Consider the following 18173-nt stretch of genomic DNA (forward strand, 5'->3'; position numbering starts at 1 on the left):
TAATTAAATCAGGAAAGTGTGGTTTAAAGTAAAAAATGCACTTTTCTCAGCTTTTCTTAATGGCATATTTTAATACGAAAATTCTAATATTTTTCTATTACTCTAGTCTGCATTCACATTGTTTAATGCACATATATTTTGACATATGTGACCCTGGACCACAAAACCAGTCACATGGGACATTTTTTTTTAAATTAAGATGTATACATCATATGAAAGCTGAATGTAAATAAGCTTTCCATTGATGTATGGTTTGTTAGGATAGGACAATATTTGGCAGAGATACAACTATTGAAGATCTGGAATCTGAGGGTGCAAAAAAATTTAAACATTGAGAAAATCGCCTTTAAAGTTGACCGTTTATGTTGGCGATTGTGCTGCATTCACTCACAAAAATAAATGTTTTATATATTTACGGTAGGAAATTTACAAAATATCTTCATGGAACATGATCTAATATCCTAATGATTTTTGGCATAAAAAGAAAAAGCAATAATTTTGACCCATACAATGTTGGCTATTGCCACAAATATACCCGTGCGACATGTGACTGGTTTTGTGATCCAGGGTCACATATAGAGAGTGAGTCATTTGACTGATTCAAGCCATTAACGTTTGATGGATTTGAGATTAATGTCATAAATGGCACTAGACTGGTTGTATTATTTCCCAGCACACAGTCTTTTTCCATCATCACATTCAATTCTAACTACAAACTCACCATTGATATTTTATAAAACATCTCTTTTGCCAGAGAGATTCACAAGCAATGCAGAGTGTTTTTGTTACAGTGATCCAACCGCATCCACTGAAGATGATATACAAGAAGCTCTATTAACGAAAGTGAAATGAATGTTTTTGTTTTTTAAATAAAATAACTCTATTCCCTAAACTACTACAAATCGATTAGCAGCAACCACGTATTTTTCGCATATCCACCTTGTTTTGCAACATGAAACCTACTTTCTGTGAATGTGCGAGACTTCCGATTCATTAGTCACTATAGGTAAATAACTAAAAGAATAAAGTGCAGTTAACACTAAAACTATCTGCACTACAAACCAGCCTTTTACGAATCAAGCAGCATAACGGACTGCTTTTGTAGAGCTAAAATAACTAGAGGCGAATGACACCAGAAGCCTCGCACATTTAAATTACAAATGGCCTCGCCCACTATTACAGTAAAAAATAAGGTGGATATCTCTCAGATCTTCATGAAAGTAAATGCAGTGCAATTCTGGATAATATCTGTCAGAGAGAATAGCAATTGGATTCACATTAGAGAATCAAAACATAAAGGTGGATTAAAAATGTAGCTCTGTTCAGCAGGGATATTCAAAGATTATTATCGGGTGCTTGTCAAAGGCAAGGCACTCACTATTGTTACTCTCCATACTTATTATTATTACACTAATAATCTTTAAACATCCCTGCTGAACAGAGCCACATTTTTAATCCATCCTTTCCTGTATCGATAACTCCTCCCGCAGCTTTTGTCACAGACCCACGAATGAGGCGTCAAATCGTGCGGATTATTGAGGAGAGGTTTGCTATGACTTTTATAAGCGATCGGGGGTACGGTGTTCGCCCCAGGGACGAAAAAGCGGCTGAAAAATCCCATCGACTTAACATTGCGACAAAATTTGACGAGTCTTCATAGCTCCAAGCGAGGATTTCACAGAAACTTGTGATTTGCCACATTTGAAGAGGCTGGCAGGCTCTGTAAGAACATACCTCACAATGGGGTAAAAGTTGCACCCCTGAGGGGCAGGAGCTGGCCAAAATTTCCCATTGACTTACTATGGAGTAGGACGGCCCATGAAATGCATGCGTTTTTCCTACTATGGTAAATTGCATAGGGATATTGTATTGAACGTAGCTCTGGATCACAGTGTCATAGAGACAAGGGGCGGGCTCATTTTACTCAGACGAACAATCAGTCTCTCAGGATCATTGTGAAGCTATCAAGCCACGCCCTAGCAACCATTTAGAGCACCTTAGCAACAAGTTCCATAGAGTTCCATTGAAAGAGATCAAAGGGATATCTCCGGACTGAATTGTCATAGAAACATGAGGGTAGTCTCATTTGACTCGGGGCAGCAAACAGCCAATCATGAATCACCTCAACACTTCCTAGCCCCTCCCTAGCAACCATTGTCAAGCACCTTAGCAACCAAAAAGACAAGAAGCCTTTGCAGTTTCATCATTGGCAGCTGCCAAGCAACTCCATAGCAACCAAACAGAGTACCCTAGCAACCAAAATCAAAAGAGGGATATCTTCCATTCTGAATGTCACAGAGGCATGGGAGTTGGATTATATCATTCATACTGACAAGCAGCCTTTGGAGTTTCATTATTGGCAGCTGCCAAGCCACTCCCTATCAACCAAATAGAGTACCCTAGCAACCAAAATCCAAACAGGGATATCTTCCATTCTGAATGTCACAGATGCATGGGAGTTGGATTATATCATTCATACTGCCTCGCACATTTAAATTACAAATGGCCTCGCCCACTACTATGGTAAAAATAAGGTGGATATCTCTCAGATCTTCATGAAAGTAAATGCAGTGCAATTCTGGATAATATCTGATTCCTGTAAGCAAAAGTCAGAGAGAATAGCAATTGCATCCACATCAGAGAATCAAAACAGGAAAGGGTGGTTTAAAAATGTAGCTCTGTTCAGCAGGGATGTTTAAAGATGATCTGTAATTACAAATCTCTTCTCTGAAAGCAAAGCATATTGTTCACTAAATAAATGTGAGCTTAAGAGAATCTTGAAGCATAACACTGTAACGATTCTCGGTTTATTTCAGAGTTGAACGTGACGGAAGTAACAACTTGTGATTCAGTTAGAACATTGCACGGTGAGAGACTTGTAATACATTTTGTGTAGGCCAGTCATTTTTGACTGGAAACACCACAATTGTAACAAGCTCGGGGGGAAAAAATGACCAATGGAATAAATGACCTTCAGCATATCCACAGGGGAGAGAAGTATTCGGGCAACATCCAGAGCCACATTTCCCTGTCCAAGAATCACAGCGGTCTCACAGTTGAGATCAGGACACAGCTGTGAAGCAGAAAGAGAGTTTCTTACATTACAGAGCTGTTTATGGGCTTTTCACTTCAAACCCAGATAAAAGTGAAATAGTTTCAATCAAACTGCACCTCCTTATTGCTGGGAAGTCCGTTGTACCATCCAACAAAGTCTTTAGCTGAAAAAACACCGGATAAATCTTCCCCCGGAATTCTCATGGAGCGGTTTCCCTCTGCTCCGTAACTCTGGGAAAACAGATGCAGAGGAGATAACTGTTATATTACATTGGGTTCATCACGAGTCATTTTGACCCAGAGACAATTTAGTTTCCCCCAAAAATGCTAGTTTACTTTCTGACTTTGCTGACACAGGGTATAACAACAACTTTCCAAAATTTGATGTTAAACGTGTATTCATAAGAATCTACAGGTGCTGGTCATAAAATTAGAATATCATCAAAAAGTTGATTTATTTCAGTAATTTCGTTAAAAAAGTGAAACTTGTATATTATATAGACTCATTACATGCAAAGTGAGATATCTCAAGCCTTTATTTGTTATAATTTTGATGATTATGGCTTACAGCTTATGAAAACCACAAAATCAAAATCTCAGAAAATTAGAATATTACATGAAATCACACAGTAATTACACAGTGATACCATGGTCATTGAAGCAGGTTTTGGTTCTTTTGGCAGTGTGGGCAGGTGCAAATCCTGCTGGGAAATGAAGGAAGCATGAAGTGCTCTGGAAATGTCCTGGTAGACGGCTGCGTCGACTCTGGATTTAATAAAGCACAGTGGACCAAAGTCCTCTTTTCTGATGAGAGCAAATTTTGCATCTCATTTGGAAACCAAGGTCCCAGAGTCTGGAGGAAGAATGGAGAGGCACACAATCCAAGATGCTTGAAGTCCAGTGTGAAGTTTCTACAGTCTGTGTTGGTTTGGGGAGCCATGTCATCGGCTGGTGTTGGTCCACTGTGCTGTCCACTCAACGCAGCCGTCTACCAGGACATTTCCAGAGCACTTCATGCTTCCTTCAGCAGACAAGCTTTATGGAGATGCTGACTTCATTTTCCAGCAGGATTTGCACCGGCCCACACTGCCAAAATAACCAAAACCTGGTTCAATGACCATGGTATCACTGTGTAATTACTGTGTGATTTCATGTAATATTCTAATTTTCTGAGATTTTGATTTTGTGGTTTTCACAAGCTGTAAGCCATAATCATCAAAATTATAACAAATAAAGGCTTGAGATATCTCACTTTGCATGTAATGAGTCTATATAATATATTAGTTTCACTTTTTTAAAGGAATTACTGAAATAAATCAACTTTTTGATGATATTCTAATTATATGACCAGCACCTGTATATTTGAATCAATATCAGGGATATTTGGAAGAAAAGATTTTGTTCTTTGCTTCTGAAGCTAGCAAGAGTTTAAATGCACAGTATCGTAACTACATGTAACCACACTGACATCCCAATATCTCTGGGATTGAAATATATAAGGCCTTAAAAAAATGAAGATTCCGAAAAAAACGTTTATTAAGAATGAGAATCTATAAAGATATGTTTAATACTTTTAGAGTTACAGGCATCCAAAGTTTGGAAAAATAATATTTATGGCTCTCAGACAGGCATATATATATATATATATATAAAACGAGATACATTTCTAGTTTCAACATTATTTGTTGTTCAGACATTCCTCTTTAAAAGAAAAAAGTATCAATTGTATGCAAGGAGACCCACATTTTATTTGACCACTAAAAATATGTAAATTGACCAAGTTACTCATGGAACCACATTAAGATCTCCATATCTCTGGGACTGAATTATAGCGGGCCTTTAAAATGAAGATACCAATAGAAATGTTTGATAAGAACCAGAATCTAAAAGGATATTAAGGTTTCTTTAATACTTCTTAATGTAAAGGCATGCAAACTTGGGTCAAAAAACACAAGTGCCTTTTCCCCATTTTTTAACTGTCACTGTTGGCATATAATGCAACAAAGATTGCTAAAGTCAACAGATTTAACTAATATGATGGTGACATCTTTCTAAAGTCATTTTTACACCCCTGTAATTTGACTCCAAATCTCAGGTGAAAATTGTCAATCCAATAATGGATTACTCAGTCGATATATTATACATTCATGACATTTCATATTTTGGCTTTCTTCTTCATTTATGTTTTTCTTTAAAAATAAAAAATAAAAACTATCAAAATCACATTTTTAGCAGGGGACCTCTGGCTGAGTTGACCCGTAATGACCCAACTGTTACGGTGTTGCGAGTGGCTTCCTCACCAGCACTACGGCGTGGTACGCTTGTCTTAACTCCTCAATCGTCACATCTTTGCCCACATTCACATTACCATAGAAACTGCATCGTTCATGCTGGGCCGTCTGGGTGAAAGTGTTAATGACATTCTGGAACATTAAAATGAGGAATAAAAAAACATACATTAATTTAGTAGTATGCATTTATAGCAGTGACTCATGCATTGGAAAAATTAAGCTAATTATCCTGGCCTTAGTTATAGTTTACTTTGTCAATACTGACACCTTGTGGTCACTTTAAGTAGTACGTCACCTTTAATAATATATCAGCCATTTTGGATTTTAGAGCTCATGGTACAGAGTATAGAGGTGCATCCACGTCCATCCTTCTTGTTTTGCTCTTGAAACGGCACAATCTGTAAGTTTAAAAGACTAATCTAAGCGGTAACATATGATTACATGTATTCTGATATATATACATATGTTTGAGGACGATTTGCATGTGACATGTTAAATGTAGCCTGAAGCACATAATTGTAATGCTTGATTGTTCTTCTTAGTGATTTATGTGCATCTTAAATAATGTTTTGATTTATGTGAACTGAATGTAACATTTAAGAGATATTTTATTAAATATCATTGTTCATTTGTGTTACAGTTTCACAAATTGGGCTTCAGTAAAGAAAGTTTGACCCTGACAACTGTTTACGACTCTTACTAAGCCTTTGTTTAGCTCGCTGCAAAAGCAAATATAAGCTGAAGGCAGAAGAGTGAAAAGATTGACTTCACATTGAGAGCTTAACACTGGACTACATGCGCTCTATCTACAATCTAGAACCAGAATGTCGCACTCATCGAAATGCAGCCAAGCTTCCAAGCTGGAAACCAGGTCAGAGGCTAGATCTTCAGCCAGCAACACTTCATCCACACGTCGCTCTCATAAATCTAACGCAAGCCAAGCTGCAGCTGAAGCACGCGCAAAGGCAGAGGCCGCACGCACAAGAGCTGAGTTTGCAAAGCGACAGATAGATATGGAGATCGAAAAGGCTAGGATTGAAGCAACGCTGAATGCTCTGAAAGAGGAGGGTGAAGCTGAAGCTGCTCTCGCAGCAGCAAGGGTGTTGGAATCTGCCGCAATTTGTTCAAATGACGAAATTGAAAGAGGTAGTTCTTTGGCCGCTGAACGCACAGAAGAATTCATTAGAACACACTTTTCTCAGAACCAGAGTATGAAGAAAGAAAAAGACATTCCTGGAATCAGCCAGTCTACTCCTAACGCTGTAAATGCAATAAGCAGACATGACCAATTGGGGTATCAGCATACAAGACAGCCAAATAGCTTTCCCTCTCATGTGAGAAACCCCTGCTCACCAAGCGAACCAGTACCTCGATCCAGAGAGGTGTCTGATCTTGCAGTGTTTCTTGCACGCCGTGATCTTCTCACTTGTAGTTTCAAAGTATTTGACAATAAGCCAGAGAATTACATACCCTGGAAAACAGCGTTTATGAATGCCATTAATGGTCTAAATCTAAAAGACAATGAAGAGATTGATTTGCTTACCAAGTGGCTCGAAGGTGAGTCCCTACGACATGCTCTGAGAATAAGAGCTGCCCATGCACATGATCCTGAAGCTGGTCTCAGACATTTATGGCAACGTTTGGACAAAAAATATGGTTCTCCAGAGGTAATTGAAGCATCTTTATTCAAACGTTTAGAGAGTTTCGCTAAGATTTCTCACAAAGACTTCAATCAGTTGCAAGCACTCGCAGATCTGCTCCTGGAAGTGCAAGCAATGAAAGAGGAAGGCAATCTACCTGGTCTTGGATTCCTTGACACATCAAAGGGAATAAACTCTATCGTCGAAAAACTGCCTCACAGTCTTCAGGAAGCATGGATAGTTAAGGGAACAAAATACAAGAAAGAATATCTACTTCATTATCCACCTTTTTCATACTTTGTCGAGTTTGTCAATGAAAATGCTGAAATGAGAACAGATCCCAGCTTCTCTTTTCAATCTTCTAATACATGTAATACATCGCCTTTTAAATTTGAAACAGTCCAAATGAAGCAGTCAAGATTCAGACCTTCTATCTTTGCCAGCAAAACAGAGGTCGCATCGAACTTGTCTGTAAGTTCCAACACCAGTTCAGTTGACCTGACAAGACAATGTCCCCTCCATAAAAGGAACCATTCACTATTGAAGTGCAGAGGTTTCAGAATGAAGTCTTTAGCTGAAAGGAAGAGGTTTCTTAAGGAGAACTCTATCTGCTACAAGTGCTGTGTTTCTTCAGACCACAGGGCCAAAGACTGCAGGGTGACTATCCATTGTTCAGAATGCAATAGCCATGACCATGTCTCTGTTCTTCATGATGGTCCAGCTCCATGGCTCGAAAAGGGACCCGCCACACCAACAGAGGCTCAAGGTGGGGAGCAAGACGAATCAACCTCCACAGTGACCACATCTGTCTGTACAGAAATATGTGGAACAGGGTTACAAGGAAAGTCATGCTCAAAAATTTGTTTAGTCAATGTTTACCCTGATGGTTGTTCTGAGGAAAAGAAGCGTATGTATGTAATGTTGGATGATCAGAGTAACCTCTCTTTAGCGAGGTCAGCCTTCTTTCGCACGTTCAATGTTCAAGGTGAAGTCTTCCCTTACACAATGAGAACATGCTCAGGCACAGTTGATACTAGTGGGAGGAGAGCAAATGACTTTGTGGTTGAATCCTTGGATGGGAAAGTATCAATGATGCTTCCAACACTCATAGAGTGTAATTCGATCCCTGATAACAGACTGGAGATTCCCACTCCTGAAGCCGCTGCTTACCACCCTCATCTTCAAGCCATTGCCTCTCAGATACCTCCACTGGATCCTGCAGCTGACATTCTCATTCTCATAGGGAGAGATCTTATCCGTGCGCACAAGGTCCGCAGACAGCGCAATGGTCCTCACAATGCTCCATATGCCCAACTCCTCGACCTGGGATGGGTGATTGTAGGAGATGTGTGCCTTGGTGGAGCTCACAAACCCACAGTGAGCACTTTCAAAACTAGTGTGCTTAAGAACGGCAGGCCCAGCTTTCTCACACCTTGCAAAAACAGCATCTGTTCTAAAGAAAGGTTCACAAGTGAAGAGCACAGACTCATAAGGAGCACAAAACGATCTCATGACATTGGGAAGCATATCTTCAAACAAACCAAAGAAGACAACATGATTGCACTATCTGGAGAAGATGAGGCTTTCCTGGATATTATGGACAACGAATTCACCAAAGACAAAGCAAATAGTTGGGTGGCTCCACTCCCGTTTCGCTGTCCCAGAGAGCGTTTGCCCAATAATAGAGACCAGGCTGTCAGTCGTCTATTATCACTTCGTCGTTCTCTGAAAAAGAAGACGGACATGAAAGACCATTACGTGGATTTCTTGGAGACAATGTTAAAAAAAGGACATGCTGAGATTGCTCCCCCTCTTGAAGACAACAAGGAATGTTGGTACCTCCCAAGTTTTGGCATTTATCACCCACAAAAGCCAGGGAAGATCAGGATAGTGTTTGATTCAAGTGCTCAATACAACAACATATCCTTAAATCAAGTTCTCCTTAAAGGCCCAGACCTGAACAACAGCCTGATAGGTGTGATCATCCGCTTCAGATCTGATTCCTATGCTGTGATGGCAGACATTGAGCAGATGTTTCACAGTTTTCTGGTCAAAGAGGAACATCGAGATTACCTGCGCTTCTTGTGGTTTAAGGATCACGACCTTGATGGAGATATCGTGGAGTACCGCATGAGAGTCCACGTTTTTGGCAATTGCCCCTCCCCATCAGTAGCTGTATACGGGCTCAAGAGAACAGCCGTAGAGGGAGAGTCGGAGTTTGGAAGTGATGCAAGGCTCTTCATTGAGCGCCATTTCTATGTGGACGATGGGCTAAAATCATTCAGTTCCGAAGCTGAAGCTATTGATGTACTGCACAAAGCTCAACAGATGCTAGCACGATCCAACCTCCGCCTACACAAAATCTCATCCAACAGCCCCATCATCATGAGATCCTTCCCGAATGAGGATCTGGCAACTACGCTGCAGGGCCTCGATCTTGGTGTAAACTCACTATCCATCCAACGAAGCTTAGGATTGTGTTGGAACTTGTCAATAGATGCATTTGTATTTCAAGTATCCATCAGTGACAAACCTTACACTAAGCGAGGAGTGCTTTCTACCATCAACAGTCTATATGATCCTCTAGGATTTGTAGTACCAGTAAGCATTGAGGGTCGCTCCATCCTGAGAGACATCTCTGGAGATGCAGATGATTGGGATGTTATTCTGCCCAAAGAGAAACAAGAGAAATGGCAAAAATGGAAAGATTCCCTCAAACATCTGCAAGGACTAAAAATCTCAAGAATGTATACCTCCATCTCATTGTCTAGTGCACACAAGAAAGAGATCATTGTGTTTTGTGATGCTTCCACTAAAGCTGTCGGTACAGTAGCTTACCTGAAAGTTACTAACACAGATGGTCTCAGTGAAGTTGGTTTCCTCTTCGGTAGGGCAAAGCTTGCTCCAAAGCCGGATGTCACTGTCCCTCGACTTGAGTTATGTGCGGCTGTACTAGCAGTGGAAGTAGCAGAGATGCTTCAAGAACAGATGGATACAACACTGGATGATGTGAGATTCTACACTGACTCTAAAGTAGTGCTAGGATACATCTTCAATGAGACCAGGCGTTTTCACGTCTATGTTCATAATCGAGTACAGCGCATTAGACACTCTACGGGACCGCATCAGTGGAACTTTGTGCCCACTCATCTTAATCCAGCCGATGCTGCAAGCAGAGGACTCCCCTCAGAGCAACTGACTTCATCATATTGGCTAACAGGGCCTCCATTCCTCCTACACACAAGACAAGACCAACTTGATAAAAGGTCTTACACCCTCGTCAGTCCTGAAACAGATGCAGAGCTTCGTCCAGAGTGTGTTACTTGTGTGACTAGCCTGTCACAAAGAAACCTTGGGAGTGAAAGGTTCCAACGATTCTCTAGTTGGAGCTCCCTGCTAAAGGCCATAGCACGATTGCAACACATAGCCAAGTGTGTCAAGCCTGGATCAGGAGACATCTGTTGCGGATGGCACATTTGCAACAAGCATAAGGAGGAAGAGCAGCTGAAGAAGGCTAAAGCTACAATCATTCAAACTGTTCAGAGAGAAGTCTACAGAGATGACTTTAAACGCCTAGAACAAGGTCAGCCTGTCCAAAAGTCAAGTCCTCTCAGCAAACTCTGTCCATTCATTGATCCAGAAGGGTTTCTCAGAGTAGGAGGTCGGCTGGGGAGAGCTCAACTACCATCTGAAGAACTGTATCCAGCTCTCATACCTGGTAAACATCATGTTACTCAGCTTTTGATTCGACACTTTCATGAGAAGGTATGTCACCAAGGCCGACATCTCACGGAAGGTGCCATCAGGGCAGGTGGTTACTGGATTGTTGGAGGTAAGAGATCGGTCAGCAGCTCCATCTACAACTGTGTTACCTGTCGCAAATTGAGAGGCAAACAAGAGGAGCAGATAATGGCAGATTTACCAGCTGATAGATTACACATAGACCCGCCATTCACATTTGTAGGGCTGGATGTTTTCGGTCCATGGCCAGTCGCGGTCAGGAAAACACGAGGATGTCCGGCAGAAGCTAAAAGATGGGCGGTCATATTTACTTGCATGACTACACGGGCGATTCACCTAGAAGTGATCGAGTCTATGAGTGCCTCAAGCTTTATCAACTCCCTGCGGCGTTTCTTTGCAATCAGAGGCCCTGCTAAGATCTTGAGGTCTGATTGTGGAACCAACTTTGTGAGAGCCTGCAAAGAGCTACAAATTGACAAGCAAGGTTGCCACAACACAAACATCCAAGCTTACCTATCTGATAACCAATGCTGCTGGCAGTTCAATCCTCCTCATGCTTCACATATGGCTGGGTCCTGGGAGCGCATGATTGGAGTTAGCCGACGTATCCTTGATGCAATGCTCCTTCAGCACAGCCCTGCAAGACTTACACATGAAGTTTTAATAACGTTCATGGCAGAAGTGAGTGCAATTGTGAATGCTCGTCCCTTAACCACAGTCTCTACTGATCCAGAACTACCTATGATACTAACACCAGCAATGCTCCTCACGCAGAAAGTTGGAGCCCCACCAGTGCCACCTGGCCAATTTGAAAACCACGATCTATGCAGAGCTCAGTGGCGTCGCGTTCAGTATTTAGCCAATGTCTTCTGGGGAAGATGGAAGAATGAATATTTGAGTGGACTTCAAGGACGTCGCAAGTGGCGCACGGCTAAGCCAAACCTACAAAATGGAGACGTTGTGCTTCTGAAAGATGCCCAGGAGAAAAGAAATGACTGGCCAGTTGGGATCATAACTAAAACTTACCCAAGTGAGGATGGCAAAGTCAGAAAGATTGAAGTAAAAATCATAAAGAAAGGTGAACAAAGATTTTTCGTGAGACCAGTCAATGAGGTTGTTCTTCTGGTTTCAAAGGACACAAATTAAGGTGGCTTAACGATCTGGATGTTGACGCCTTTGTTACTGTTCCTCAAGTCTGATGTGACATCTGTTGATGTCAGGCGGGGAGTATCCTGGCCTTAGTTATAGTTTACTTTGTCAATACTGACACCTTGTGGTCACTTTAAGTAGTACGTCACCTTTAATAATATATCAGCCATTTTGGATTTTAGAGCTCATGGTACAGAGTATAGAGGTGCATCCACGTCCATCCTTCTTGTTTTGCTCTTGAAACGGCACAATCTGTAAGTTTAAAAGACTAATCTAAGCGGTAACATATGATTACATGTATTCTGATATATATACATATGTTTGAGGACGATTTGCATGTGACATGTTAAATGTAGCCTGAAGCACATAATTGTAATGCTTGATTGTTCTTCTTAGTGATTTATGTGCATCTTAAATAATGTTTTGATTTATGTGAACTGAATGTAACATTTAAGAGATATTTTATTAAATATCATTGTTCATTTGTGTTACAGTTTCACAAATTGGGCTTCAGTAAAGAAAGTTTGACCCTGACAACTGTTTACGACTCTTACTAAGCCTTTGTTTAGCTCGCTGCAAAAGCAAATATAAGCTGAAGGCAGAAGACTAATACAAAAATAAAGCTAATCATGAAAAATAAAGCTAATACACAAACATTCTTCAGCTTGAGGAAATTCTTTGTTCAGCAGCAGAAGAGCTTGTTTGGGTTATAATTATATGAACAGGTCTGCTGTCTGAATCGCTCATGATTTTTATCATGGAACTCGCGTGTCTGCAGGTTCACAGACAGATGGCATTTGGTAAAGTCTTAAGTACCCATAGCAACATTGTCACAATAAACTTCATAACATAAACAAACATTCATAACATATTTGCAACAATCAGAGAGATGACATGAATACTTTGATGTTTCATCTTCTGTTTCCCACATCAGATAGTTACTGTTTACCCACATATGCTACACAAACAGAGGAAGTCTGTCCATGCTTTCATTTGACCTAATTGTTTTTTAAAGGTAAAGTCATATCTGTGTATTTTCATTTTCATTTTCAAATATTTTTTCAAGCCCTGCTGTTAGTCAAACAGATCTTATCATAATAATGAGAGGCTATATGTGACCCTGGACCACAAAACCAGTCACATGGGACATTTTTTTTTAAATTGAGATGTATGCATCATATGAAAGCTGAATACATAAGCTTTCAATTGATGTATGGTTTGTTAGGATATGACACTATTTGGCCGAGATACAACTATTTGAAGATCTGGAATCTGAGGGTGCAAAAAAATTTAAACATTGAGAAAATCTCCTTTAAAGTTGTCCATTTATGTTGGCGATTGTGCTGCATTCACTCACAAAAATAAATGTTTTATATATTTACGGTAGGAAATTTACAAAATATCTTCATGGAACATGATCTTTACTTAATATCCTAATGATTTTTGGCATAAAAGAAAAAGCAATAATTTTGACCCATACAATGTATTGTTGGCTATTGCCACAAATATACCCGTGCGACATGTGACTGGTTTTGTGATCCAGGGTCACATATATTACACATAAAGGTGATAAAGTATTATAACATCGAATCAACTTAAGTCAACATGAAACAGCATTTAGTCGCCTTCCTAAAATAATTGCCCAAGTCAATTATTTTGACAAAAGCAACTTAGGCAATTATTTTAGGAAGGTGACGCTTTTGTAATTAACATGCACCAGATAACAATGTATAGTAATAAAAAGCAATATAATTAACCTCATGCAAGATGTAATATAAGACGTGAAAATTGCCATGACATTGCAACCAAAAAGTTAAATCAGAGTTTTAAACTGACTGATTGAGATGAATCATTTTTGCTTTAAGGTTTAGATCAGAGATTCACTTTCATAATCACGTGTCACAAGACAAAAAGGATCATGAAACTAGGCAAGAAATCGAATGCCCGATCATAAAGTGCACTAAAATAATAACAATAATAGACTTTTGAAACTGTAGTTGAAATAAATGTACACTTTAACTAGCTGTGGTGAGAAAATATTGATGTATTGTTAATGGAAAAACTTGTTTTGTTTTTTTACAATATGATTTAAGCTGCCTATTTCTGTGTAATCTGGCTTAAAACCCTTTACAAGTTATGATTAATAATGCACCAACATTTCTACATACAGTATGCATGTATGTTTGGATAAATGGTGCTTTTTAATGTGTATTTGTCCTTTTTTTTGTCGTTTTCTAAAATCAATGAAGATAATGGTGTGTGTGTGGGGGGGGGGGGGGGGGGGGGGGGATCACAATGGTGCTTTAATTATCATATCACAAACAAAATCATCAAGTAGAATTTGTAAGTATTAAATATACAGCTCAGCACTATTTGCAAACCTTTTTTACTTCCATAATCTGAAATGTTATTAAGTAAAACAGGATATTTATTTAGTTTTTGGGGAATTAATTAATAAAATCATCTCTGTATGACAGGCATTGAAAGGGATGGGTTGAAAAATAAGTGATACTTGTACTGATGATCATTCAATATGTTCATTATTTCATATTGACTTCATGGTGACTAAAGAAAGGCCTGACCTTGACCTCAGGGTGATCAGGCGCGACCCCAAACCGCACCAGTCCAAACGGCACCGGCAGCCGCTCATAGATATCTACAACTGCATCTTGCCGAGCCTGAAAGTGACAAACAACTGCAATTGTGGTTTGTGATAAACAATGGAAGACACTGAAAGTGATGAATTTGACTATCACACAGAACACAGAACTAAACATCAGCATTTAAAACCCTCTGAAGGCACTTTTCTCCAAAGCACTTGTGATTCAACTGTAATTCCTCTTTTTTTATATTTCTGTGGATGGATTGTAAGTCTTCATCCAAGTGCCAGAACAGTGTGTTCTGTGTTTATGTCAAAACCTGTAATGTTGCAGCATTATTATATTCTGTGGAAAACAGAGATAAGATCTGCCGATGTAGGGTAAAGGTAGACCTCAAGAGAGCTGTTGTAAAATATCAAGCCCTGCTGGATGCCGTCCAACAATAACTAAAGCTCACGCCCGTTTACCGTTTCACTCCGTGTTGCAGTGCGTATGGTACACGCGCTATAGTGCTTTCACATATCGTTAGCCTCATAGCATAATTGCCTAAGTCATTTTTTAATTAATTATTTCTTAGGCAATTATGCTATGAGGCTAACGATATGTTGCGTTTGCAGTGCGCAACTGATCCACGGCTGTACCACACTCAATATTTTTATTTCAAATCCAGAAGTTATCAACAACTTTTATTTAAAAAAAGTTTTGTCAGCATTGTGATTCTCTTTGTGCACATTTACACTCTTTAATAGACGTTTAAACACAATTTAAACAACGTATTATTCAGTGCTACTTCTATATAGATTTAGATATTAAGTTGCTCAAGCAAGTGGTAAAATATTTAACCATGTAGCCTACTTATAATAAAATCGCAAACATTTTAAATTAAAACTTAAAATTGACAAAAACAGCCGACTCTCGTGCCTTTTCTTTTGCATTTAAATTGTAATACAATAAATCTTGCATGTCACAAATAACTTGTTTTTCCACCTCCATGAATGAGACGAGTGTTGTTTATTATGTCGCCTTGTTGAGGTAAATTGTAGTTCTCCATGAGAGTCGGCTGTTTTTGTCAATTTTAAGTTTTAATTTAAATTTTTCTGATTTTATTATAAGTAGGCTACATGGTTAAATATTTTACCACTTGCTTGAGCAACTTAAATAAATCTATATAGAAGTAGCATTGAATATTACATTGTTTAAATTGTGTTTATCTATTAAATAGTGTATATGTGCACAAAGAGAATCACAATGCTGACAAATTTTTTTTAAATAAAAGTTGCTGATAACTTCTGGATTTGAAATAAAAATAGTGAGTGTGTGTTTGTGGTACAGCCGTGGATCAGTTGCGCACTGCAAACGCAGCACATGTGAAAGGTACTGCTCCTGCACCGCATACGCACTGCACACGGAGCACACTGTCACACAAAGCCACAGGACATCTTGTGGGAAAATGTATTAGCTGTTTTCAGTAAAGTTAGTCGACCTAAAACTGCTCCTGTAAGATGATATCTTTCCTGGTCAGACAGTCGTTATGTGGACCCTGAGAATGAATAACACAAACCTTCAAGAGCTGTTGTGCTGTGTAAAATCCAGCAGGACCTCCTCCTACAATACACACTCTTGGACCGGATGCAGAGGAAAACCCACGCACACCTGACAGATGACAGAAACACTTGTCCTTAATAATCTGACATTATGCAACAAAGTAGGCTATGTATAGAGCAATCAGATTTTTATCAGACGAGTCTGTCTATCTATCTATCTATCTATGTATCTATCTATCTATCAACCACCTGTCTGTGAGCCCTCTATAACATTCAAACTACAGACATTTTTTCACTTTTCTAAACTTCACACATGGCTGTCAAGCCAACAGTTAATCTTGGCAAACTTTCTCTTTATCAAACGTTAATCCTAAAACATGCCAAGTTTAATACTGTATCCAATATATTAACATGCATATGATAATGATGACAGGTAACTTAGAAGTATTGCAGCAGTCATGACCCACACACTTTAAATATACAAAAATACAGATTCCCTCAAGAGTCATGACGTCATCATTAGAAACAAGAGTGTCACATTATAAACTCACCGCCTTCTGCTGGCAGATACCGATATGCGCGCGACAGGCTGTGGATCTTCTTTACAGACCCTTTCATGAGGTTTATCATTGTCATCCTCTTCATCAGACGGAATGCGGCTAAAAACAGCAGTCGAAGTCCAACAATGACTCTGTTATGAACCCAAAAGCGGCTTATGGAGCTTTGATCCCTCAGCGCGTGCTCTTGGGTCACAATCCGTGGAGTTGTGTTTATGTATTCATTTCTGAAACTTCATGAAATAAAACTGAAATAGATCTGTATTGAAGATTTGCATGATCCATAACTTGACTCTGCTTCCGACTGCACTAAATATTTTGCATTCGGTATATTAAGAGTAAAATAAAAGTGTAGGCTTTTGAGACGTTGAGTGCAAAAATAAAGGCGAAAGGTGAAAATATTTAGATGTGGACATGCCGACTATCACAGCAGAGCTGGCCATATAAACCAATAACACGCAGTCAATTCAGGTACGTCAAATACGTTGCATACGACAACATCAGTCGATTAATTAGTAATAAATACTGCATGAAAACGTGACAATTAAAAAATAGCGCATTTAAAAGGAAATCTTACTTCTCTTCAAAGTGTGCATCACTTAAAGTTCACCGTGACGAACAAATGCTCCGATTAAACGTTCCTCCTTTATAAATGTGCCACTTTCCTCTGTCTTTTGTTGATCCCGATTCCCCCAACTCATGTAGGACTATAACTGCTCTTTATTCCTCGTAGTTTGTGCTTTCACTATTCATCTAAGTGATTTTAGGTTATCAGTTCAGCCTTGACTGAAGGTCTCTCTCTCGCAGAGGCCGTCATCAAGGCCATTGATCGTGTGTGTGTGTGTGTGTGTGTGTGTGTGCGTTTGGTTTATATTACATTGTGAAAACCAAATGTCCCCACAAGGATAGTAAAACCTGAGATCACCTCCATTGTGGGGACCAGCCAGCGGTCCCCACGAGGGAAATTGGTTAATAAACATACTAAATTATATTTTTTTGAAAATGTAAAAATGCAGAAAGTTTTCTGTGATGGGTAGGTTTAGGGGTAGGGTTAGTGTAATGAGATAGAATATACAGTTTGTACAGTATAAAAACCATTAAGTCTATGGAGAGTCCCCACAAAGACCAGACGTGTGTGTGTGTGTAGTCATGTCTGCTCAATACAATCCTTCTCGGTTTATGTCCTTAAGTTACTGCATGTGCCAGACATTTGCTTTGTAAAAAAGAACAAGAAAAGGTGCAGTGAATGGAAATAACACAGTTATTGCTCAACAAGGACATTTATTTTGATGTGTATATTTTGAGTGATAAGGATTAATTTCTTTGAAGAGTAGTAAGCGAAAATAAATTGCATAATTTTCCCAACATCATTGTCATTCCAAACTGCATGACTTTCTTCCGTGGACCACAAAAGCAGAAGTTCTTGTTCATGTTTTTCCTTCTCATTATGAAATTTTGGATGATTGACAGCTTTCGAGCAGGGCTGCCAACTCTCATGCATTCAGCTCACATTATTGACACATTTCACACGCTCTCTCACACGCAGAGAAAAACCCCAAAGCAAAGAGGACACTAACAGCGACAGACAAGTGAACGC

The 18173-nt window shown here is 39.4% G+C and overlaps 1 protein-coding gene across 2 annotated transcripts in view; it reads right to left on the minus strand.

Annotated features, from left to right (window-relative positions):
* fdxr (ferredoxin reductase) overlaps window positions 1–17419 on the minus strand; it is a 30158-nt gene extending 12739 nt beyond the window's left edge. Inside the window, exons 1-7 of one of the 2 annotated variants that reach the window (XM_079851133.1) lie at window positions 17154–17419; window positions 16571–16809; window positions 16037–16128; window positions 14458–14553; window positions 5355–5477; window positions 3172–3285; window positions 2972–3073 (exon numbers count right to left, since the gene is read on the minus strand). In XM_079851133.1, coding sequence (XP_079707259.1) covers window positions 2972–3073; window positions 3172–3285; window positions 5355–5477; window positions 14458–14553; window positions 16037–16128; window positions 16571–16664 — 621 coding nt within the window. In that variant the 5' untranslated portion in view covers window positions 16665–16809; window positions 17154–17419. The remainder of the gene's footprint in view (window positions 1–2971; window positions 3074–3171; window positions 3286–5354; window positions 5478–14457; window positions 14554–16036; window positions 16129–16570; window positions 16810–17153) is intronic. The other variant, XM_079851132.1, reaches the window with a different exon arrangement.
* Between the last annotated feature and the right edge of the window lie 754 nt (window positions 17420–18173).

Source organism: Squalius cephalus, assembly GCF_949319135.1.
Source record: "Squalius cephalus genome assembly, chromosome: 19".
In the NCBI taxonomy this organism is placed as follows: Eukaryota; Metazoa; Chordata; class Actinopteri; order Cypriniformes; family Leuciscidae; genus Squalius; species Squalius cephalus.